General features: G+C 39.4%; 1 protein-coding gene across 2 annotated transcripts in view; it reads right to left on the minus strand.

Moving 5' to 3' along the window:
• Positions 1 to 24,750, minus strand: part of LOC122639636 (probable peptide/nitrate transporter At3g43790) — a 40,853-nt gene extending 16,103 nt beyond the window's left edge. The window contains exons 1-11 of one of the 2 annotated variants that reach the window (XM_043832505.1): positions 24,560 to 24,750; positions 23,220 to 23,260; positions 22,586 to 22,646; positions 22,380 to 22,482; positions 22,144 to 22,246; positions 21,989 to 22,042; positions 21,783 to 21,845; positions 18,365 to 18,414; positions 18,179 to 18,254; positions 17,587 to 17,796; positions 8,860 to 8,947 (exon numbers count right to left, since the gene is read on the minus strand). In XM_043832505.1, the coding sequence (XP_043688440.1) occupies positions 8,860 to 8,947; positions 17,587 to 17,796; positions 18,179 to 18,254; positions 18,365 to 18,414; positions 21,783 to 21,845; positions 21,989 to 22,042; positions 22,144 to 22,246; positions 22,380 to 22,482; positions 22,586 to 22,646; positions 23,220 to 23,260; positions 24,560 to 24,707 (997 nt within the window). In that variant the 5' untranslated portion in view covers positions 24,708 to 24,750. The remainder of the gene's footprint in view (positions 1 to 8,859; positions 8,948 to 17,586; positions 17,797 to 18,178; positions 18,255 to 18,364; positions 18,415 to 21,782; positions 21,846 to 21,988; positions 22,043 to 22,143; positions 22,247 to 22,379; positions 22,483 to 22,585; positions 22,647 to 23,219; positions 23,261 to 24,559) is intronic. The other variant, XM_043832506.1, reaches the window with a different exon arrangement.

Consider the following 24,750-nt stretch of genomic DNA (forward strand, 5'->3'; position numbering starts at 1 on the left):
GAAAGGCAGCCGTGGTGACAACATCTCCCCAAAACCGAACAGGGACATTCATAGCAAACATCAAAGACCGAGCAACTTCAAGGAAATGTCGGTTCTTCCTCTCTGCCACTCCATTTTGAGGTGGAGTATCAACACAGGAAGTCTGGTGAACAATCCCATAGGCAGAAAAATAAGACTGAAATGCCCTAACCTAATATTCAGTGCCATTAACAGACCTTAAAATTCTGATTTTAGCATCAAACTATGTTGAAACCATGTTATGAAAATGCTGAAAAATAGAAAAACCATCACTCTTTTGGTGCATTAAATAAACCCAAGTAGTACGACTAAAACAATCAATAAAAGTCACAAACCATCGAAAACCAAAAGAAGAAACCACACGGGCAGGGCCCCACACATCAGAATGAATTAAACTAAAAGGAATTAAACTTTTATTATCCGACACTGGGTAGGTAGATCTGGTTTGCTTTGCAAAAATGCAAGCATCACAATGAAAATTGTTCAAATTACAATCTTTAGAAAAACTAGGAAATAAGCTAGTAAGAGTTCTTAACGATGGGTGTCCTAATCGACGATGCCACGTATGTAAATCAGCAAGTGCTTTAGATCCAGATTCTGGGAGAGAAGCCACGGTAGATAGTGCAGTAGGGGGCTGCTCTAACAGGTACAGGCCACCTTCCATCTTACCACATGCAAGTGCTTTAGATCCAGATCCTGGGAGAGAAGCCACGGTAGATAGTGCAGTAGGGGGCTGCTCTAACAGGTACAGGCCACCTTCCATCTTACCACATGCAATTGTACTGCCTGTTTCCAAGTCCTGAAAGACACAGTGAGAAGAAAAGAAAGTCACTTTACAATTGAGCTCACGGGTAATGCTACTAATGGATAATAGGTTAGTAGAAAAATGTGGGACATGAAGATCCGAAGATAAAGAAAGGGAAGGTGAACAATGTATGACTCCCTTGCCAGATAGAGGAGAGAAGGATCCATTAGAAACTCAAACTTTATTATTACCAGCTAATGGATAATACTGGGAAAAATGCTTTGGAGAACTTGTCATGTGATCGGTAGCGCCAGAGTCAATAATCCAAGAAGTGGATTTGACAAAGGAGCTCTGACCACAAAACAATACCTGTAGAATGACCGGCAGAGGAAGGAGCAGTAGTGGCAAAGGCAACACTAGCATGGGCTAAAGGTGCTGCAGTAGTAGATTCCAGCCTTGACATCAAACTCCACAGGTGGCTCATCTCATCGGTAGAGAGAGGTGTACTTGTGGAACTGGAAGAATCATCCTCAGAGATGGACTGATGGGCAGCACTTCCTCTAGATTTGGGCGGACCACGCCCATAGGACTCAGGTGGACGGCTATGAAGCTTCCAACAATGATCCTTGGTGTGACGCTCTTTCTCACAGTAGTCGCACTTAATAGGATGACGCCCACATGGGGCAGTAGGACCACGATTCTAAACAGTAGGAGAAGCCACAGAGGAATTCAAAGCCCCTTTAGAGGGAGCCGAATAAAGGGCAGCACGCTCCACTGGAGGAGGGTGTACCATAGCCTCACGTCGGCTTTCTTCAGTAGCAATAATAGCATATGCCTGGGCATGAGTTGGGAAGGGATCCCTGTTCAAGACATGGGCATGAATGGGATCATACTCCATGTTCAGTCCGGCCAAAAAATCATACACCCGAAGCTTTTCTTCCCATTGGCGATAGGCAATAGTGTCAGCCTGACATGTAGCAGTAAACTTCCTATAGAAATCCCAATTTTGCCAGACACCTCTCATGGCATTGTAGTACTGGCTAAGAGTAAGATCCTTTTGTTCCATTTTATGTATCTTCTGACGGAGTTCATAGCACTGGGCATCGTTACCAACCTTAGAATAGGTTTCTTTAGCAACACTCCAGACATCAGCAGCAGTCTCCAATAACAGATAACTCTGAGAAATCGCAGGATCAATGGAATTGAGGAGAAACGACATCACCAGGCACTCATCGAGATCCCATTTATCCTAGGCCTTCCCTGCAGCAGTGGGACGAACAGTAGTATCCATCAAATGGCCTTTCAAACCACGGGAAACAACAGCAAGCAACACAGACCTCGACCACATGAGGTAATTATTGCCATCCAGTTTGACAGAGTTAGTCTGGAAACTAGGGAAATCCTTCTCACGATGCACAGAGGTTCCCCCTTGCCTAGAAGAGATGGCAGAATTTTCTTCGTCAGACATGACTACAGAGGAAAGAAAATATCACAAATCTTCACTTAACAAAGCAGCATAAAAAAGATCTCCAAAATAAAAGGAGATTTAAGGCATAGGTGAAGAAGGCAAATAGCCCTTGGTGGGATACACTCACCACCAAGGGAGGCCGAAAGAGATAGGCAGGGAAGGGGACCCTTGAGGCTTAGACTGGAGAGGCGGAAAAAAGTGGAAGGGGTGTGGTGGTGTTCTCGCGAGAAGAGAGAGAGACACGAGAAGAGAGGAGGAAGACCGAAGGGTTGGTGGAGGTGGGAGGCAGAAGTGGTGGTGCTGCTGCTGCGGTAGTGGTGGGTGAGAGGTGGCTGTTTGCTTAGTCTTGCGCATGACCAAAATTCCTAGGTCGATTTTCCCTCGCTCTGGATACCATGATGAAATCTGAAAAATATGGGAGAATGACTTGTGTCAATTTGACACAGACCAGCTTTATTTATAATAGAATAGCGGAACATTCCAGAATAGAGTATAAGACTAAAATATCCTTATGACAGTTCTACCCTTGTACCCATATTACAACACAAAGCTCCCTCTCTGTGCTCAGACCCAAGATGACACAGCAAATCTTTATATGCATTAGCACTTCACAAATAACATCCCTTTGAACCATTTTGGCTTCTGCCACCATATGCAATCCACGGAAACACCGTAGAAGGTCTCCAGCAATTTGATAAGTTGCTAATCCTGTACGGAGGAGTGATTTGATTCAGATTGAAGGAACTAAAAGAGCCAGGGGCAGACCTAATATGACCTTAGGAGAAGTGAGGAAAGACAAGCATAGCTTTAGGCCTTGTTGGGATAGACTGAGTTGTTGTTGTTAATCTCCCATCCCATCAGCTTCCTTCTGAAACCAACCTTCAGCTGACATTTCATTACAAATATCCATGTGCAACAACAAAACAATATTTCCCGAACCAAATTACAAAGTCTTGGGTAGAGTCAGTACACTGAAACAACCACATATCCTCCCAAATCTCACCTTAGAAGTGAAAGGAAATAAATGATTCCAAATCCTTAATATTATTTTTCCAATAACCCGAGCAAAGAGAAATACTTACCCTTCTACTTTCTCCGTCTTCTTGAACAAAGCTTCAGGGACATGCAAAATTGATATTAAATAAACAGGAACATAGCCTTGATGATATGGGTTAGGGTTCATTTACCACCAATATATAAATAACTTGTGTTCCATCCATTTTATGGATCTGGCTTTGCACCAATAGGACCCACCCCCCAAGTGTACAAATGGAATCTCCCCAAACTTGCAACCCAACAAAAACTGCACCAAGCTCAACCACCTCCTGCCTAATATTCCCAATACCAATCAAGATGACTTTTTGTGAATTAACCATTAAACCTGAAATGGTTGAGAACTCCTAATGAAGCTCTATGATGAAAGACTTGATTAGCATAAACCCCAGTAGAATTGAAGCATCGTCAGTGCACTGTAAATAGAGGGTGGGCTTCGGCGCAGCGGTAAGGTTGCTCCATTGCGACCTAGTGGTTGCGGGTTTGAGTCCCGGAAACAACCTCTCCGCAAATCGGGGGTAAGGCTGCATACATTATGATACTCCCCAGACCCCGCAGTGGCAGGAGCCTTGTGTACTTGGTATGCCCTGATCAGCGCACTATAAATGAGGGATGAAGGATTGGAATCCACAGACATGCCACAGCTCTCACTCATTATCTTTAACCTGCTAAGTTACTCCCCCAAAAGTGGAAAAAGGGGAACCCCCAAGGGTTTAACTATCCTACCGCATCCGCTGATACTAACTGATACATATCATATCTTTAAGGTACCGATCCAATACCTTAAAAAAATTGTATTGGGTCGATACGTGATCTGATATGGCCGATTTCTACCAATATGCTCAATACATCTCTTATAAACTACAGAACATGATCCGTGACTGTAAAACACTTACCGAGAGTTTTTGTTTTTGGCAAAATTAACTTGATTACTTCTATTGGCACTAGCGACTCTAGTCGTGTTGATTTCATCATCATTTGGGGATCAAACAGTTTACAATCAAGAATCGAAATCAGATTTGGGCAAAAACAGTTATCAATCAAAATTTTGTAATTTTGCACAAATAATGATTTTTAGTGTTGTTGCTTTTTTTCTTTTTTCTTTTTGCTTGCATCTAAACCATAAAACTCTTCCCCCAACTGAAAATGACATCTTTTTTGGTATTAGTACATGTAAGAAACCACATCCTTTATACATAATCATTTAAATGCACTCATCTCGTGGTACTTTTTTCTCCTATTTATACATGATATATTTACATATTACTTGTTTATAGTGTTTTATGCTTCAACATTGTATTGTACATGTATCCTAAGCATTTTCATACATTTCAACCATTTCCATGCGTACGAACCGACAAGAGAAGTACCTAATGTCAAGTGCCCCTTCTATCACCTATATGATGTTACTTTTTTATTTCATTTTGCTCATCCGTTCATGTACATACAAGAAATAATCCTGTCTCTCCGATACAATACGATATGCATTTTAAAATCACCATCCGATACGATACCCAATACTGATACTTTAAACCTTGGAACCTCCTAACTGGTTTCTATAGCCACATATGGAGCTCTCTACTAGGAGAACCACTAATAATAACATGAAAGATATTGATGATATGATCTAGTTCCAGATATCCTTGGAAGTCCATCATATCATAGACTCCAAAAGAAGCATGTATGGCTAACCCAAAGGAGGTCAAGAGTGAGCTAGATGAGAAACAGGGCATAATTGCTTTAATTGTTGATTTATTTAATTTTTTTTCTGGGTGAATAAATAATCCATTACCAAAATCCCAAAACTGGGGGAGGGAGGAATACACAAGGGAAAAGAAAGAAGGAGAAAAAAGGAGGGGGGACTATACAAAACCTCGAGCCCTAGGAAGAGAAGGGTCAAGAGGTTGGAGAAGAGATACAGGTAGGCCCTAGGAGACAACAATACTCCTATTCCTTGGGAAGTCAACAAGACATCTGTGGGGTAACATGTGAAGCCTGGAGATGACATCAAAGAAGATGGTCTTCCAAATCATGTCAATAGAGCGAGAGTTGGAAGTCCATCTTCGAAGATTTGGCTCCATCCAGATGTGAGAGATAATTGCGCCGAACACAAACTTGCCTGCAATATCACAAATAGTGCTACCAGAGAAGGACATATCCATCCAAAGCTACTCCCTAGAGAAGGGTAAAGGTCTCCTGCTACGGGACCAACAAGAATCCTAGGCTTTTTTCCAAACAGAAGAGGCAAAAGAGCAAGAGAATAAAAGGTGATCGATGTCCTCAATACCATTCCAATATAGGATATAAGAGGAGGAAACAGGGAGCTGACGGTGGAGGAGGAAAGTTTGGGTAGGGAGGCACTGGTTAAAGACTCTCCAAACAGTGAAACTATGGCGGGGGATGCTATAAGAAGGTGATAGATGTCCTCAATTTAATTTTGAGTATGACCATTGTCGACAAGTTCTATAAGAAAGAGGATTTTTATTTTGGGGGATGCTAAGGGACCGTGCAGGTAACATTTGGATGGTTTCTTCTGGCACTTGGTATAGCAGACTCAAACACAATGGAGGTAAAAGCAATTACTCAGCTGCAATCTGGAAGGGTGTGCTCCTTAAATGCTGGCCTGTCCGAAGGCGTATTCTTCCCTTCGCTAGAGAATGAATTTGGATTGATATGACTTTCGCTGGCTCCTCTACTTGTGACACGGTCGGGAAGATGGCTTTCTGTGCTACTCTCAACCATATTTGGATGGAGCGTAATTTGAGAAAATGGACTTCCATCTCTCGGCCTTTCCAAAAGATTTGGGATTCCATTTCCTTTGAAATTAAAGCAAAGCTATCTTTACTTCCCCCCTCTACTTGTAAAGACACCCATAGGAACAGGACCATTGTTCAGTCCTGGGGTCTCTCAAATGTCTCCTTGGTTGCTCCGGCTAATGCTTTGGCTGGCTGGTTGGGCTCTTCCTCTTTAGGGCCTTTTGTAATTTCTTCTCTTCTTCTTTTGGTATTGAAATTCTTATTCACCCAAAAAAAAAGCAATTACTCAAGTTCTATCATATAGAATTACAAGAATGGCCCAATCTCAAAGTGAAGAGCGATTTGGCATCATTACAATCAAAGAATGTTCCAAACTGAGAAGGTGCAATGGATACTTTCTCATTTAGTTATACAATCTGTAGCCCCTGTTCGAGGGAACAGAAATAATGCAAAACAAGTCCCAAACTAGAACTAGAGACTTGCAGAAACTCAACCAGAATAGAGAAAATTATGAGAAGGGAGAAATTTTATAGCTTGAGACAGAATTGTTAAATTGACCTCATGTTGAGGTCGAGTGGTCCTCTTCGTTACTAGAATCTGCCTGTAAAATATCTCAGCAAACTGAGACCTAACAAGGCAGCACAGACTAATCCAAGTGAATTTAGGAAAGCAGAGCAGGCAGTATAGAGTTGAGCTTTCAACAATAATGCCCAAGAGTCGCAGACCAGAAATCAAGAGAGAATATAACCAGAAACTAGTATATGAATATTGAGATGAAAGTAAACATATCTGAGGGGGTTATGTAACAAGAAAACAAATTGAAAATACGTAGAAAACAGGGGATCACAAGGTAGGAATAAAAGAGAGACTTCCCTGTTGAATTTGGTAGAATAAAGTAGACGATATAAATGAAAGAAAGAGGACAGGAACACACCTGTACCAGTTATTCAGTTCCTTGGAATCCACCATGCAACCCTTCCACCTGCGACTCTGTTGATTCTCACAATTAAGGCGACCTCCAGTGACAGGTAGGATTTAGAAATCTTAATATTTAGCCTCTGTTACAGGTTCTGGCATTCTGCTGCTACTGGTTTACTAGATTCCATAACAGATTCAACTGTTCCCTCACTCTTTGCTAAATTTTTTTTTTTTTTTTTTTTTTTTGTTCACTCCATTAAAAACTTCTATACATCAGATCAGTAAAGCTCCTCTATAATGCTTAGGCCATAGGCCAGTACATCTATATTAAAATTCATAATCCTAAACTGATTTGCTATTCAAACTACAACTTGGAAAAGGCAAAACAGACCCAAATTTGACACTCCTATCCCGACTAGGACTCGGAATCATAGCATAAACTAAAAGTAAATCCCAACCAGATTTAATATAATTCAGTTAACAAATCACTCCTAAATTGACCGATAAAGTCATATTACTAACTCCTACCCCATTAAAGTGGTTAATTACAATGAAAATCCCTTGGACAAAGGCCCAATACATATGTAACCCAACCCAAGGCTTATTTCCACTGAAATAATCCAATTTCTGTACATCAAAATATCTCACTCATTTTGACCTTTTGCAGAAAGGTGGGGAAGGTACTAAATAAGTAAATATATAGGACCACACTTCCAATATCCATGGCTGGGGAAATCTTCTTATATTTATTTGTGTATACCCACAAGTGCCTGTTATGAAAAGGGAAGTATATTGGGCCTTGTGAATACCTGGAAATGGTTGAAAACTTAAAAAAGCAAAAGGTAGATGGTTGGAAAGGGGAACATAAAGATGGAAGCTTAGTCTTATAAAAGCAGTGTTACCAAGTAACCCAACATATTTTTTTATCAATGTTTATAATCCCCATATCAGTGGTAGAGAAGAAAGAAGCTTTAGAGTGGGCTTTCCTTTGGAAGGGTTGGGAGGGGAAAGTGGATGACATACAACATTTGATTGAACAAGAGATTGGCATGCTGAAAGGATTGGGAGAACTTGGTATAAGAAGCATCATAAGAAAAAAAAAAAAAAAAAAAAAAGGGTCCGTGCTATGTAAATGGCCAACAAGATTCGATGTGAAGGTTGACATCACAGAATAAACATCATCAACACAAATATGAAATGCTGAATCACTGGAGAAAGGTAATGGAACACCAATTTAATAAATATTGTTAATTTGTGAAGGACTTCTACTTGGATGCTTCAAGGCCTGATTGGGGAAGTTGGATGGGAAAAACAGATTAGGCTCACCGTGAAGTCCATATTTGGCCTATATACTGGTTCTGGGAAGTGTATAACAGTTTATTAGATAATTTGGAGAAATTCCAAGAAAGGTGCAATTTTTCATTTGGACTGCAGTAAAGGACAACATTTTAACAGCTGATCATTTGAAACATGGGACATGGATGTATTCCAAATTATGCTGCCTGTGCTATGATGAGAATGAATCTGTACCTTATTCCTTTGGTGTTCTTATCTGTGGCCTATCTGGACCCTATTTCAGTCTCGTGTCCTCAGCATTAGGTATTTACATATCTTAGACTTTTACCATTTCAAAGCCTAAAAAATATGAATCTGCAAGAGTAGGCTTTCTTAAATGTATATGACAAAAAACAGAAGATTACAACAAAATTTCAAATACAGCTTGCAAAGATTATCACTATTTAACCAAATTTGCCTGTAGAGAACCTGTTATTGATCTAAGAATTTATGCTTTCAATCAAAATTTGAAAAAGGGAAAAAAAAAAAGGAATTTATGCTTACCAATCAATTACATGAAATGTAAATTTCCACATCTTTTAGAATTTGTATGGATGCCTACATACCTGAGATTGCATGAACTTGACCAACTGCCTGAGATGTAAAGCTTAGTCCTCCATACTTCTTACCACTGACAGCCCATAGTGAGAATATCTGGAAAGCATAAGGGTTGCTTTTCAAATGAAAGAACTTAAAGACTTGATAGCATTAAAAGCAAATGTGGGAGAAGTCCAGGAAAAAGAGTTCAATTGTTAGGTTTACTGATGAAAGCATACAAGAGAATAAAAAAAAAAAAACCATAAAAATACAGAAAGTTCTTAAATACAGTTTCCAAATAGATTGAAATCCATACTATATAAAACATTAAACTTCGAGTTCTAGTCTTTAATTGATTCCATTTTAAGAATTAGGATATGTTTGTTTAATGGAATTGTGGAGTTCCCCTTAATCTCTTCTTGGAACACAAGCTTGATCACTAAGATCATTATTTCATGATTAGACATAATCAAGTACACCATGATAATCTGATCATGTATCCGGTGAACAATAGACCACAGTCCCCTCTTGCTGCGAATTTGAACACCCTGATGCTGGGGAGCTAGCAGGTTAATGGATGTAGCCTGTTGACAGAGATGCAAGTTACTATTCCTCAGGCCCCCTCTCTCTTCAAGTATATCCTTCAAATTTAGAATTCTTCATTCTTTTATTGTAGTTTTAAATCATGACAGACAAAATGATCTCATGGTTTCATCCAATCAACCAAAGGTTCAAGAAACTCAATTCAGCCCATAAAGTGGGAACACTGGATTTATTTGGAATGCTACATGATGTGCCACTCTAGGTATAGATCATACTGCCATAGAAACACATCCAACTCAACCAATTTCTTCTATTTTAATTTCAAATTCATTTTCCACTTGTAACTTTCTTCATAGTTTTCTGATGATTACTCAAGAAAGAGCACTATTTTAAAGAGGATGTATTCTTTGCAGAATTTCTCAAACAAATTCCTATATACTTCAAGCTCAAATTCCATTAAAGTTAACTGAATTCCTTATATTTCTTTTATAGTATATCAATAAAAGATCAACCCAGATGAATTCATAAATCCAGAAGTGTCCTAAATTAATATTCCATAGGATATAGAACATGGAAGAGGGTAGACCTCAGCACAACGGTAAGGTTGCTCCATTGTGACCTAGTGGTTGCGGGTTCAAGTTGGGAAACAGTCTCTTCGTGAAGCATGGGTAAGGCTTACATAATGACCCTCCTCAGACCACACAGTGGCTGGAGCCTCGTGCACTGGGTACGCCTTTTTTAGAATATAGAGTTAAATCGTCAATGGATCGATTCTAATGAGAGATTAAAGAGTTAACAGCAAGGAGGAAGGAAAGGGGAAGAAGAGAAGAAGAGTTGGGAGAGAATCGGTTGTATGTTGAGTGTTTCTCAACACACATATTAACTTCATTAATAAGTTCTAGAATTACACTGACCTCCCTAAGGAGGTAAATGGAAATAAGGAAAGAAAAAGAAAAATACAATTTAAGTCATGTCTTATAACAAGACAGTGACAGAACTACCCTTATACAAAATACTAACAACTCTAACACTCCCCCTCAAGCTGGAGAATAAATGTCATACATTCACAGCTTGCTCAATAAAGTACTGAATAGACCAGGAAGGAGACCCTTTGGTGAAAATATCTGCTTTTTGATCACCTGTCTTCACAAAAGGAGTACAAACGCAACCAGAATCTAGCTTTTCTTTGATGTAGTGTCGATCAACCTCAATATGTTTGGTTCGATTATGTTGAACCAGATTATGGGCAATGCTTATAGAAGCCTTGTTATCACAATAAAGTCTCATTGGACCTTCAGTGCCAAAACTCAAGTCTTGAAGAAGTCTCTTCAGCCATATAAGTTCACACACTCCATGAGCCATGGTTCTAAACTTTGCCTCCGCACTGGATCTAGCAACAACTGGTTGCTTCTTGCTCCTCTAGGTAACCAGATTACCACCCACAAAAGTGCAGTACCCAAAAGTAGAACTCTTGTTAGAGACTGAACCAACCCAATCAGCATCTGTGTAACCCTCAATCTGCAAATGGTCATGCTTGGCAAATAGAAGACCCTTTTCTGGGCAGGATTTCAAGTACCTAATGATGCGATACACTACATCCGGATGTCCACTCCCGGGAGCATGCATGAACTGACTCAACACTCCAACTACATAAGAGATGTTTGGTCGAGTCAAGGAGAGATAGATTAGTTTCCCAACTAATCTTTGATACTTGCTTGCATTTATGAGAGGAGAACCACATTCATCACCAAGCTTATGATTCGGATCAATGGGGGAAGTTGCTGGTTTACTCCCCATCATGGCTGTCTCTTTTAAAAGGTCCAAGACAAATTTCCTCTGACAGATGTTGATTCCTTTCCTTAATCTAGATACTTCAATACCCAAGAAGTATTTCAAAAGTCCAAGGTCTTTGATCTCAAACTGTTTAGCCAGATAAGACTTCAATTTGTTTATCTCAGCAACATCATTCCTAGTTAGCACAATGTCATCAACATAGACAATGAGAGCTGTAACTGAACAATGACCTCTCTTGATAAACAAGGTGTGGTCAGCTTAACTCTGATAATACCCATTCTTTAGGATGGCCTGTCTAAATCTCTCAAACCAGGGCTTGGGAGACTGCTTGAGGCTATAGAGGGCATTCTTCAAGAGACATACTTTCTCTTCAGCTGAGGGACACTTAAAACTAGGTGGAGACTGCATGTACACTTCTTCTGCTAAATCTCTATGAAGAAATGCATTCTTCACATCTAATTGGTACATTGGTCAATCTTTATTGGCTGCCACTGAAAGAAGAACCTTGATTGAGTTATGCTTGGCTACAGGGGCAAAAATCTCTTGGTAGTCAATGCCATACACTTGACTATAACCTTTTGCAACCAGCCTAGCTTTGTATCTTTCCACTGTACCATCGGATATATACTTGATGGTATAAACCCATCTGCATCCAACTAGAGTTCTCCCCTTAGGAAGATCAACTAGTGTCCAAGTATTATTCTTTTCCAGAGCCATCATTTCCTCAGACATTGCTTGCATCCATTTGGATCGGATAAGGCCTCTATGACATTTTTGGGAATGGAATAAGACTCAAGGGCAGTGGAAAAGGCAATACTTGTAGGAGAAATAGAGTCATAGGAAACAAACTGGGCTATGGGGTTAGTACAGGCTCTCTTCCCCTTTCTCACAGCAATTGGAAGATCTAATTCAGAAGGAGAAGTATTACCTGGCTGAGGACGATGGGACTGAGGATGTGGATCCAAAGAGGGGTCTTGGCAGGGTTGCTTTCCTTTTCCCTTCAAGCATGCACCTCTTGTGAATACACCACCATCTTTGAATCTTATTCCCCTGTATTCTTTCTTCCTACTAGCATCACCACCACTACTAGCATCAATATCAACAATACCATCAGCATCAGCAACATCCACTTCTTTATATTTTCCAATATCAAATAGAAATGGGGAAGTGGAGGTAGGCAAGGGAGATAGAAAAGGAATGACATTAACATCCTGTTCACTTCTAGTACTCTCCCCCTGAAGAGGATGCTAAGGAGAAGAAAAGCAAGGAATACACTCAAAGAAGGTGACATCTTTGGAGAGAAGTCGGCTTCGGGAAGGAGGATGGTAGCACTTATACCCTTTGGTTGAGTTAGAGTAGCCCAAGAAGATGCACTTCAAAGCTTTGGGATCAAGCTTGGTGCGGGCTGATTTGTTAACATGAACATAACAAACATAACCAAAGACTTTTGGAGGCAAGAGAAGACAGAGGATTAAGGAGAAAGAAGAGCCAGGGGAGATTTGGAGCCAAGGAGTGGAGTTGGCATCCAGTTAATAAGAAAGGCAGCAGTAAGAAGTGCATCAGACCAGAAGGTCTTAGGCACAAGCATGCTAAAGAGAAGACCCCTAGTGATTTCCAACAAGTGGCGGTTTTTTCTCTCAGCTACCCCATTTTGTTGGGAGGTGTCAACACATGCCAGTTGATGGATGATACCATTATCAGTAAGGAACTGTTGGAGCCCCCCATACATGTACTCACCCCCCTTATCAGACCTAACAATCTGGATTCGAGTACTAAATTGAGTACTGATAAGTTGATAAAAATCCTTGAAAGCATCACAAACATCACTCTTTTGTTTCAACAAAACAATCCAAGTAGACCTAGAATAGTCATCCACAAATGAAACAAAGTAACGAAATCCAGACAAAGAGGTAGTAGGAGAAGGGCCCCAAACATCAATATGAACAAGAGAAAAAGGTACAGTAGATCTATTACCACGATAAGAATAAGATGTGTGACAATGTTTAGCAAAAATACAAGATTCACACTAAAAAACATATGAAGAAAGAAAAGAATTAAACAAGTGGGGTAACTGTCTCCTCATAACAACAAAAGAGGGATGACCCATATGTTGATGCCAAAGCATTACAGACTCCAAAGTACTACAGTCACTCCGCCCACAAACATAAGCTGCAGCAGTAAATTGAGCAGGTAACCGTGGTTCAAGAAGGTAGAGTCCGCCTTTTTCAGTCCCACTGCCAATAACCCTCTTTGTCTCCAAATCCTGAAAAAGACAATAAGAAGGAAAGAAAGTGACACAACAGTTTAAAGATTTGGTTAGGTGACTCATTGATAATAGATTAGTAGCAAAATCAGGGACATAAAGGACAAACTCAAGGGAAATAGGAGTAACTCTCACATTACCCTTACCAGAGACAGAAGAAAGGGAACCATCAGCAACCCTTACCTTGTCCTGACCAGAGCAAATAGAATAGGAATCATAACACTGTGAAATACCAGTCATGTGGTCAGAGGCGCCTGAGTCAATAATCCAAGTGGGAGCAGTGGTCAAGGCAGACGAGGCCTGCAGAGCTGAGGCAGAAGTAGCTGACCCTCCAAAGGTAGAACCAGTAGCTGACTCTCCAAGGCGAGACATCAGCCGGCGCAGGGCTGCAATATCATCCTGTGAAAGGGAGTCAGGAGCAGGTTGGGGTCCAGATGTCTCAGACTCAGATGTCACAGAGTGAGCCTTAGCTCCCCCTCGCTTGCCCCCACGGGCACTAGATGAACCACCACGCATACCAGGGGGCTGCCCATGAAAATCCCAACACCTGTCCTTGGTGTGTCCTAGCTTGCCACGGTGATCACAATTAAATTTCTCACGGTGATCTCCACGAGTTGACCACTGGCCTTTCCCCCCATTTTTCCAGTCTCTGTGGGAACTAGAAACAAGAGCAAATCTCTCGGTGGATGGTGCAATATCCATAGTTGTTCTCCTGGTTTCCTCACTTTGCAAGTAACTACATACTTCATCCAAGGATGGAAAGGGAGACCTCCCTAGGATCTGCAGGCAAATGGGCTCATACTCCAGATTGATCCCACCAAGTAGAGAAAAAATCCTTTCAACTTCTTGATTCTTGTAAACCTTGGCTTCATCCTCAGAGTTGGACAATCGAAGATACCTATAGTGATCATATTCTTGCCACAGGCTGGCAACAGTGTTGTAGTAGTCAGAGATGCTCCTATCACCCTGCTTCATGTTGGTGACCTTTTGGTGGATTTGGTACACCTTTGCATAGTCACCAACTTGATCAAAGGTCCGGGCAACACTGTCCCACATCTCCTTAGCAGTTTCCTTGTCCATAAACCTCCTACTAATTTCAGGTTTCATGGAGAAAACCAGCCATGTCATACCTGTGGAGTTCTCAGTCTCCCACTTCAGCTATCCTGGATCAATAGTAGTGGCAGGCTCCTTAATAGAGCCAGTAATATACCTAAACTTTCCCCTACTTCGCAGGGACATCTTCACAAAACGGGACCAATCCAAGTAGTTGGTATTGTCCAATTTCACAACAGAGATTTAGGTGTTAGGGTTATCAAAGGAAGCCATCATTTGGGAACCACTACTAAGGCTGCTAGTAGTAGCTGTTGTAGTTGGTCCACTGACCTCAAAATCTTGCCCAGACATAGTAGACATAATATGCAGACACTTCAACAGTCAAACTAGTGTGCTGCTCAACTGGGGAGTACACTCAACCCAAATAAAGGAGGTAAACCAGTACACAAATGGTGCTCAATCAACCAAATCACTAGGCTGAGACCAAGCCTAAAAAACAGCAGGCATACAGAGTGCAAAAAACTTGCATAGCTCAAACCAAATCCTTCTAACAGCCAAGGAACTTCAGTTTATAATACCCAACAAGTGTAACAAGATGCAAACATTCCATTCTCAGCAACAAACAATCATCCAATGCAGCAATCTTAAAAAAAAAAAAGGTCAAACAAGAAGCAGAAACAGAGTTGCCGATACCTGTACAGCAGCAAAAAAGCAGCAGTAGTGTTCCAATCTTCCACCTCGAAGAACAGGCTCTTAGGGCTTCAAAACAGCACTCCCATATGACTTAAATGAGTCAAGTTCCAAGGCAAACCAATCTGCTAAAGGCAGAGTCGAATCTGAAACAGCCCAAGGCTGGCAGAAAAACTGGGTTTTCTTCCAAAGCTTCACAACAGTTGGAAGCTAAGTAACATTCCTCTCAACAACCAAGAGGTTAGGGGTCTAAGATAACACCCCTAGGCGATTCAAATGCACTAGGTCTCATTCCAAGAGATGGAGAGGTGAAGGAGAACCAAGGCAAATACGTCACAGGCTGGCGGTAGCTAGGCAGGCATCTTCTAAAGCTTCAAACCACTTCAGCAGCTCCTAAACTCTCTCCATATGGACTTGGTTTGAAGAATACCACTCCCAAGACTGTAAGAAGTATAGTATCTCACATATACAACCTCTAATGGAACCCCTTTACATTTATAGGGTTCTAAAGAGAGGAGAAGACAACTACTGAGCTAAGCTGACTCTCAAACCAGAGATGCTAGCTCTAATACCAAGTTAAATCTTCAATGGATCGATTCTAATGAGAGATTAAAGAGTTAACAGCAAAGAGGAAGGAAAGGGGAAGAAGAGAAGAAGAGTTGGGAGAGAATCGGTTGTGTGTTGAGTGTTTCTCAACACACATATTAACTTCATTAATAAGTTCTAGAACTACACTGATCTCCCTAAGGAGGTAAATGGAAATAAGGAAAGAAAAAGAAAAATACAACTTAAGTCATGTCTTATAACAAGACAATGACAGAACTACCCTTATAAACTAACAACTCTAACATATAGAACATGGAAATGAATTTGAAACCTTTTTGTTGACTTATCACCATGGAAACTCTAGAGCAAGACATGATTTTAAGGGATTTTTGTCATTTTACCCTTACATATTCACCGAATGCTAGTGGATAAAAAAAGGTTAAAAAACAAAGAAATCGGATCCTAATGATAAAAAAAACCGATTTGCATTACAATGTAAATCTATCAGAAAAATATTTGGAGTATAATAACGTATGTTACTTTCCTAATAAAAATAGAATGTGCCGAGGAATGAAAATAAATAGTAAGCATCACATTAAGAATACAAATACATGAAAATAACTTAAAAGAAGCAAGGTACTAAAACTCGGAACTCGACCCTGGGAAAAATCGAGATCTCGGTCAAGTTGGCGCATTTTTTTTTTTTAACTTGAAACCTAGTTTCGGTGGGTTTTAGACCTAGTTTGGGTCTGAAACTTGGTACTCAGCCTATTTTAGGCCATTTAAACATAATGGTACTATCAGATTTTGCAAAAACAAAGTCCAAATAGGAGTTTCATTTAGTGGGAGACCAGGACTTATGCCAGAAACCAGGACAGACACAGGACAAACACTTATTTATGCCTAATATCATTTAAGTAAATGCTTTTGTATTTCATTTACTTAAGATATTATTCATAAATAAGCAAATACCCCCTATTTGAATCCAATAAAAATAGTTAAACAAATCAAATTCCAAAAGGAAAAAAAGTCAACCCCCCAGTTCAAGAACAAAAATTGGATTTTCAGCAGTAGATGCAATTTTCAACTTTCTAATGCTGGGGTTTTTCTCAAATCTGAAAATTCCATAAATCTTAATATGGCAAAACATTGCTAAAACCAAAGTGCGGTAAAATATTCATTTGTTTTGATGTCCAAAAAAATATTTTCATTCAGAGCGATTTTAACAGCATTCGCGCACACCAAATGAAATTTGACCGGTACATAACTCCTTCAATATAAATCATATTTAAGCAATCTTGGATTTGTTGGAAAGCTTTTGCTGTCAAAATCACTCTGAATGAAAATATTTTTTTGGACATCAAAAGAAATGAATATTTTACCACACTTTGGTTTTAGCAATGTTATACCATATTAAGATTTATGGAATTTTTAGATTTGAGAAAAACCCCAGCATTAGAAAGTTGAAAATTGCATTTACCGCCGAAAATCCAAATTTTGTTCTTGAACTGGGGGGTTGACTTTTTTATCCTATTGGAATTTGATTTTTTTTTTAACTATTTTTATTGGATTCAAATAGGGGGGTATTTGTTATTTATGAATAATATCTTAAGTGTTTGTCCTGGTTTCTGGCATAAATAAGTGTCTGTATACCAAGGTTTGTATAGATAGGTGTCTGTATACCAAGATTTCCCACCGAGATCTCGAGATCTAGCACTCATATAAAGGAGTTTGGGTTGAGATTCTCGAGATCTCAGAGTTGTTGTACTTTTTCAACTCGTATGCCATCTCGTCTCAATCCCTTGGAAAACCGAGATCTCGGTCGAGATCTCGCGAGTTCTCGATCTATGAAAAGAAGAAAGCTCACCTCTGAGAAAGCAAAGTCATGCAGTGAGAAAACACAATATAAAATGATAGTTGACATTAAGGGCCAATTCTTCAAAAGATTCTCATCAGTACTTGATGACTCTTTCTCTGTAGTTTCTTTGATAGCTTCCTTCTCATCAGATCCATATGAAGGAGCTTCATGTGCATCATTTGACTGTTCATTTTCTTTCGAGTGCATATGCAGAGTTTCCTACAACAACAATCAAATATTTGTAAGATATCAAATAAAAGCCAAAACAAAAGTTATTAGTTATCATTCTAATGCAAAGAAAGTCAAAGAAATACCAACAGACAGGTATGTCATTAAAAGGTAGTACGGATATTATGAAGCATGAAATTAGGACAACTACATAGAACTCTGCTCCTCTACTGTAGAAAGGGTGAAGAAAGAAAATCAGAGAAAGAGCAAAGTATTGACAAAGAAATCATTATTTAATGAGAGAAGCATGAGCCCTGTTTTCAAAAATCATTTCTTTCTTTCTACTTCTATGCATCAAATAGATTACCATACGAGGCAGAATAGGACACATAGCAAAATAAATGTAACAAGTGGATATGGCAAGGTAACTTACTGGAAGCCAGAAACAAGCAATAAATACACATCCTGAGAGGATTGATATGGCAAGGCATGGTAAAAAGTACGGATACCTACAGAACATAGGCTAATAGTATTAAGGGTGTAATAATATAGAGAAATAAATAAAGGAAAGATTCAGAAGGACAGAACTAGCTAAGGAAATTTAAGTACTGTGACACACCTCCCAAAGAGTGAGCTTTTAGAAAATATATGTGGGAACTTCTCTGCAGGCTAATATACAAAGATAAATCGGAAGAACTAAATCAGTAAAATTCACTCAAAATTTTGAGGAAGCACATATAAAAAAGGGAAAAAGGTGAAGAGATTCCATAGAAAAATTCTCATTTACTTAGATGGTTCGAATGGGGTGAGGATGTCTTAGTGGCACAATTTCACAACGGCTTGCATCCACAAATCAGTGTCGCACTTGCCTCCAGTAGACTGCCTACTATGGAGGAAGCAGTTCAGATGGCATATCAGGTTGAGGAAAATTTGAGGAAACCTTATAATGAGGGCTTTAACTGACACATATTCTAGAGGTGATAGCTTTCGCCCATAACAGTCTTCTTCTCAAGAGAAGTTAGTTTCAGTTAGCAAACCACAGGCTAGTGGTTCTTCTATGGCATCTACACAACTGGTTCGTCCTTACTCCCCACCTTGGCGAGGTTCAGATAGACCTTATTCTCCACCTCTCGACGTGGGTATGACAGAAATTCGGTGATGCCGAAAGCAGCTATTCAGTGCTTCAGGTGCAAAGGGGTACGGACATATGACAACTCAGTGTCCTAACCGTTTGGTAGCTCACATTGACAAGGACAACTTCATACCATTTGAACCGACGGAGCAACGGACAACAAGGACAGTCAATCAGGTGGCTGAACGTGAGCATGAGCCGAGTGAGGTTGATGACGATGATAGTGATGGTGCGCGACAGTATTGTTATGTTATTCACCCCCTCTTGGCTACGTAGAAGGTTTCCAATGAGGAAGATAAAGATTGGCGTCGTAATAGTATTTTCCAGACTAGGGTGTGATGCAATGATAGCCTGTGTGATATGGTGATTGACCCAGGCAGTTGCACCAACGTTGTCACTGAAGATGCTGTTTGCAAGTTGGGTTTGAAGACAGAACCTCATCCAAATCCCTATAAGGTTGCATGAGTGAACAACACCAATCTCAAGGTTAATGAAAGGTGTTTGCTCATGTTTTCCATTGGTGGACTAATGCAGTTTTATCACCAAACTGGGCTTCTTTGCTTAGGAATAAGTTTAGGGTTGGCTTATATACATGTTGGGTCTTTAATCTCATGGGTTTTCCATGTAATAGACCACTTTTTTGGGCCTAAAATATGGGTAATTAGGTTGCATACGGGATTCCTTGCTTAGTTTTATTTTTATGTAATTAGTGGTCATGTGATCACTTAAGTGATCTTGTGACATGGTTAAGTAGTCATATGGCAATTTAAGTTGGGCTGGATTAGGACTCTACAAGTCCAGCCATGTTTTGAGTCTATTTCTTTTGTTATTTCACTTTCCTAGTCAGTTTAAGTTACCTAAATAGGTTAAGGATTGGGTTAGGCCTTTCCTTTTTAATGTAGGAGTTTATTTTTGAGTCTTTTATATAAGGTTGTATGGGGGGGGGGGGGCGCAAGGATTGAACACGAATTTTGATATTAATGAAAAGCTTTTTGCTACTCGTCTTCTCCATTGAGGATTTTTGTCTTCTGTTTGATCAAGGCTAGTGGAATTGGTGTTTGATCCAATCGACAGCTTGTGGTATGAAGTCCGGGTGGATCGTTTGAAGGAATCAGTGTTTGCTCCAATCGACAGCTTGTGGTATGAAGTTCGGGTGGTTCTTTTGAAACTTTCTTTTGGTGTTCTTCGTGCAAGATTCAATTTTTATTCAAGTTTCTCCATTCAAACAAGCTGGTGCCAAGGATTCTTTGCAACATAGAAAGTTTGAATCATCCCCATCCCCTACAATTCTTCTTCTAATCCTCTCACAGCCCAAACTCTAAGATTCCCCCTTTTGTTTTCAATTTTCCCAATACCTAAATTCTGCCCAGACCAAACCAGCCAGCAAAATCCCTCCTTTTTTGGATCGAACTCTCCTCTCATCATAAGGAAAACTCAATCCAAGTTGCTCCCTCATCTGACCATCATAAACCCTAATAATCCATCTTTTCCTCTTTTCAAAAACCCAAAACCCTAACCCTAACCTTGCAGCCCATTCAAGTTTACATACCTAACTCCATCAAAACATATCAGGACCTTCACTGATAGACTCCCCTACATCAACTTGAACTAACCCTACCATCAAACCCTAGCCCTAATTTCACAATTTTCACCTATTTTGACCTAACCAAACTACATGTTCAGTTCAGATCCTGGTTATTGGCTTCTAGTTGGTCTCCTACCAATCCAGAACTACATTATGGACTGATTGATCAGGTGCAGTGTGACGTCCTCCCTCTGAAAGTCTACCACATCTTTTTGGGACGCCCATGGTTGTATGACAAGAAAGCCAAGCACTGTGGTTATGAGGATACATATTCTTTTCAGCATGGTGGACATGAGATGAAATTCCTCCCAGCGAAAGACCTTCCATCTATCAAACTCAAGAAGACAGCTGGTACATTCCTCCTACAGCGAGTTCACTCAGACGGCATTCTTGGACCTCATCCAAACTCGACAGAGTCGTATTCTTTTTAGAGGAGAGCTGATGCAGTTGCCTTAGCCTGGCTGGACTGACATGACCCGCTTTGGAAGCCCAAACCAAGAACTGGCCCTAAACCGGTTTTCTGGTTTGGCAAGGGCTGGTAGTTTACTTAGGATGCAATATTTATTTTAGTTTATTTGAAATGGGTAGATTACACACGAGCTTCTTAGGTAGTTTCCTTTTCCTAGATATGGCTTATTTTGGTAGTTTCCTCTTTGGGTTGTTTCCATTTTAGTTAGATTTCTATTCCTATGCAATACCATTTTTTACTTATTCATTGTAATCGTGGAGGAGCGACAGATTTAAAGTTTAGAAGAATTGAATGTTGAAAGTTAAGGTTTAGAAAAATTGAATGTGTTCACCTGCTGAGGTTTTAGGATTTCTGTATCATATAGTGACAGAGAGGGTCGTTTCTGCATCCTTGTTATATACTTACAGAGGCCAAAACCTATAACAAACATTCTAGTGCTCAATTGAATTTCAATAAGCGTCTGCACAATGTCAGATATTGCCCCTGATCTTACTGGATAAATCTCTCCTCCATCCTACGCATATCTCACACTTGCAGAGGCCTTGGCCGAGCAATATCCTAGTAGACAAGCTAGTAAAACCGGGTTACCTATATATCCACATATATCGGAAATAGGGTTTAAGGGCTGTTTGAGGATCCTAATCAAGTACAACACAAGGCTCACAGGCAGATTTCAAGGGTTGTGTAATCCATCATGAGAAAATCAAACTAGAGGATTCGTATTGAATAAAAAATATAGTGTAAAATTAACACCATTTCAGTGTTGATTCTACAAGGAAGCTCATCCTTTTATAATTTCAATGAGAGAAACAACAACATTATTGTCAGTTCATAACAAAACGAACCCATACCTGTGCAAAATAACCTCCAATAGCTGGACCCATAATCACTCCTATGCTAGTTGATGTACTAACCTGAAATAAAATGTTGAGCTAAATGCCTAAATATTATTCTCCATATGAATAATTAACACAAAACTAAACTCTAAAATAAAAAATAAAACAGACGATAAATCCAAATGAGTTACTGTTTAATTCCAAGAAAGAAAATTTCATACAACTGATTGTCCCAAAGCACGATATTCATCTCGGCAAATTTCAGCAGCATATGCCTGGATACAGTCAATAGGTAACGTTTATGACTAGAAAGGTTAACTTAGTAGTGCTTCATTGATCAAATCAAGATTTGTTTGGTTATATATAACAAGCATACCCTTATTGAGCCAAGTACGCAATTGAAACCTCCAAGAATAAACCTTGTAGAAAGTGCCATCGAATAATTTGTACTAAGGCCAAAGAGCATGTTGAATATAAGCCTGAGACAAACACAATTTGCTATTGATGAAAACTATTTGTCAGAAAATTATCAACATTGGACAAATTAACTTCCATCTCTTAGATAATAGATTTGCAAATTGAAAGGGAAAGAGAACATCCAAAACCACTGACACAGAAAATGTCCCGATCATTATTATAGGTTTTCGGCCATATCGATCTGCTGCCATTCCCCATAGAGTAGAGGTCAAAGCTCTCCCAATCATAAATGAAGATCCTTAAAAAAAATAATTACATTATCAAGACAATATTCTTAGGACCAATATGTTAATATTTATATCACCTATAAAATGAAGCATCTCTGTTGTACAATACATTACCGACAAATCCTGCATAGAAACCGATATCTTCTACTCTTTTTGCAATATGCAGATCCCTAATCTGCAAATGGGAAAAAAATAAATTAAAATATATATATATAACTTATAATGCACATAAGATTTTTTTTTCTTTGGGGGGGGGGGGTTTGGAAACGAAATGGAGGAAAAACCCTAAAAGAAATAAAATGTTCTTTGCACCCAAGTTTCTGATTCTATGTACACAATATATGTAGCTATGGTTTAGATAACAACTCCAAGTTCTAAGAAATAGTTGCATTCTCTTGAATACATCATTTTCTTAAACTTGGCAGTTTATAGAGTCTGGTATTCATGTGCGAGACGCATGCCTGACACTCTTGTGACTAATTCAGAATCCCAGATGGAACTTAATTTATCATGAATTGGGTCCTTCTACAATCTTCCATTTCATCCATGATGAAGCATTACTGGCCAGAACCAAGATCTAACTGGAGCACATCCTACATCACAACATTTTTCCTTCTTGTAGGCTCACATACATCATTGAGTACATGGAAAAGGGATAAGAAGAGAGATGCAGACTTTCTTCCTGGTCTACTATATCCCACTTGCAGAAAATTATTATTATTCAAGCTCTTATGGGTAGAATACGTACCATGAAGTATAAGAACGGAAAGAGGAATGCAACTGGCAAAGCTAAAAAGGCAAAGTACAAAACAGTACAAATATTAGGGCATTATTACAGAAAACAAGCTAATTTGTTAATTTCCTAATCTATAACTTCTCAATTGAGTGGAGCAAAACCATAAAAGAAATCAATATGTAAGATGGACAACAGGGATGCTTGATTGTTATTCCAGTTGTAATTACAGGGTACTAGAGGGCGGGCCATGGTGCAACGGTAAGGTTGCTCCATTGTGACCAAGTGGTTGTGGGTTCGAGTCTGGAAACAGTCTCTGTGTGAAAGCAGGGGTAAGGCTGCGCACATCATGACCCTCCCTAGACCCCGCACTGGCAGGAGCCTCACACACTGGTATGCCCTATTTTTGTAATTTCAGGGCACCAAACTCTAACTCAGTCCAAAGATAGAAAACATGATTCACAATGACATCTTTCCAAAATTTTATGAGGTGCAATCAATGACCATGTAAAGAGAAAAATTGACAATAAAAAGCAGCAAAAGAGTTCAAATAAAGAAAGTGCAGAGAATCTCATGAATGTTGATCCAATCCAGCATATGTTTCAAAATAAAGTTTTTCCTTTTCATGGTAAAGAAAGAAAAGTTTTGAAAAAAACATACTAAAACCTTAAGCAAAATCAGAGGCAAAGAAAGAAATATGCCATTGCTAAAATTGCTGGCTTTTGATGTAAAGTTTAACTTTATGGAAAAAAAAAAAATGTATCAGACCTATCAAGTTCCAAAATTTCCCAAATACCATGTCTTCCTATATATGCTGAGGAGTGCCAATGAAGTTACTGATGGGTTGGCAAAAGAAAGGGTAGTGCAACCTAGGATCTGTTTTGGGGATGATATTCCATTGTGGGATGTGCTGATGTTTAGTGGATTTTATTTAGCACTATGTATCACTTATTTAAGTTGGCTAAGATTTTCCCAATAAATCTTTTTTCTGCTTTGCATATTTAAAGGGAAATTTTTTTTACTAAAAGCATAGGTGGAGAAGCAATTTTTACAATCCTAGAGATCAATTCCACACATATAATTCAAAAACTACTATTGGTAAGGCTGGTTCATTAGTTTATGCTCATTAGTAAATAACTGAACCAATCTGAGAACTAGCCATGGAACATACTCAAGCCAGCATAAAAATAATTTCACAAGCTCAATCTAGCAATCCAGTTAACCTTGCAAACAAAAGACACACACACACAACACACTAAGCATAAACAAATGAACTAACATGACCAATAGCTTCCAAAGCTTAATCTCACAGTTCAGTTAACCTCAGAAGACAAGCTTTTATACACATTACTCACCAGAGCATAAGGAGCAGAGCCAAATGAAGGACAACAACCTGAATGGCACACCCTTTTGTGCATCCTTCAAACGTTCAGTCCTACAACCTGGGCAATTCTTATAGTACACCTTCTTCAATAACGGTTCCCTAAGACTCTCCCCCTCCATTAGAAAGCACAAAGAAAGTACAGAAAACACTAAAAGTAGTACT

Source organism: Telopea speciosissima, chromosome 9, assembly GCF_018873765.1.
Source record: "Telopea speciosissima isolate NSW1024214 ecotype Mountain lineage chromosome 9, Tspe_v1, whole genome shotgun sequence".
Classification (NCBI taxonomy): Eukaryota; Viridiplantae; Streptophyta; class Magnoliopsida; order Proteales; family Proteaceae; genus Telopea; species Telopea speciosissima.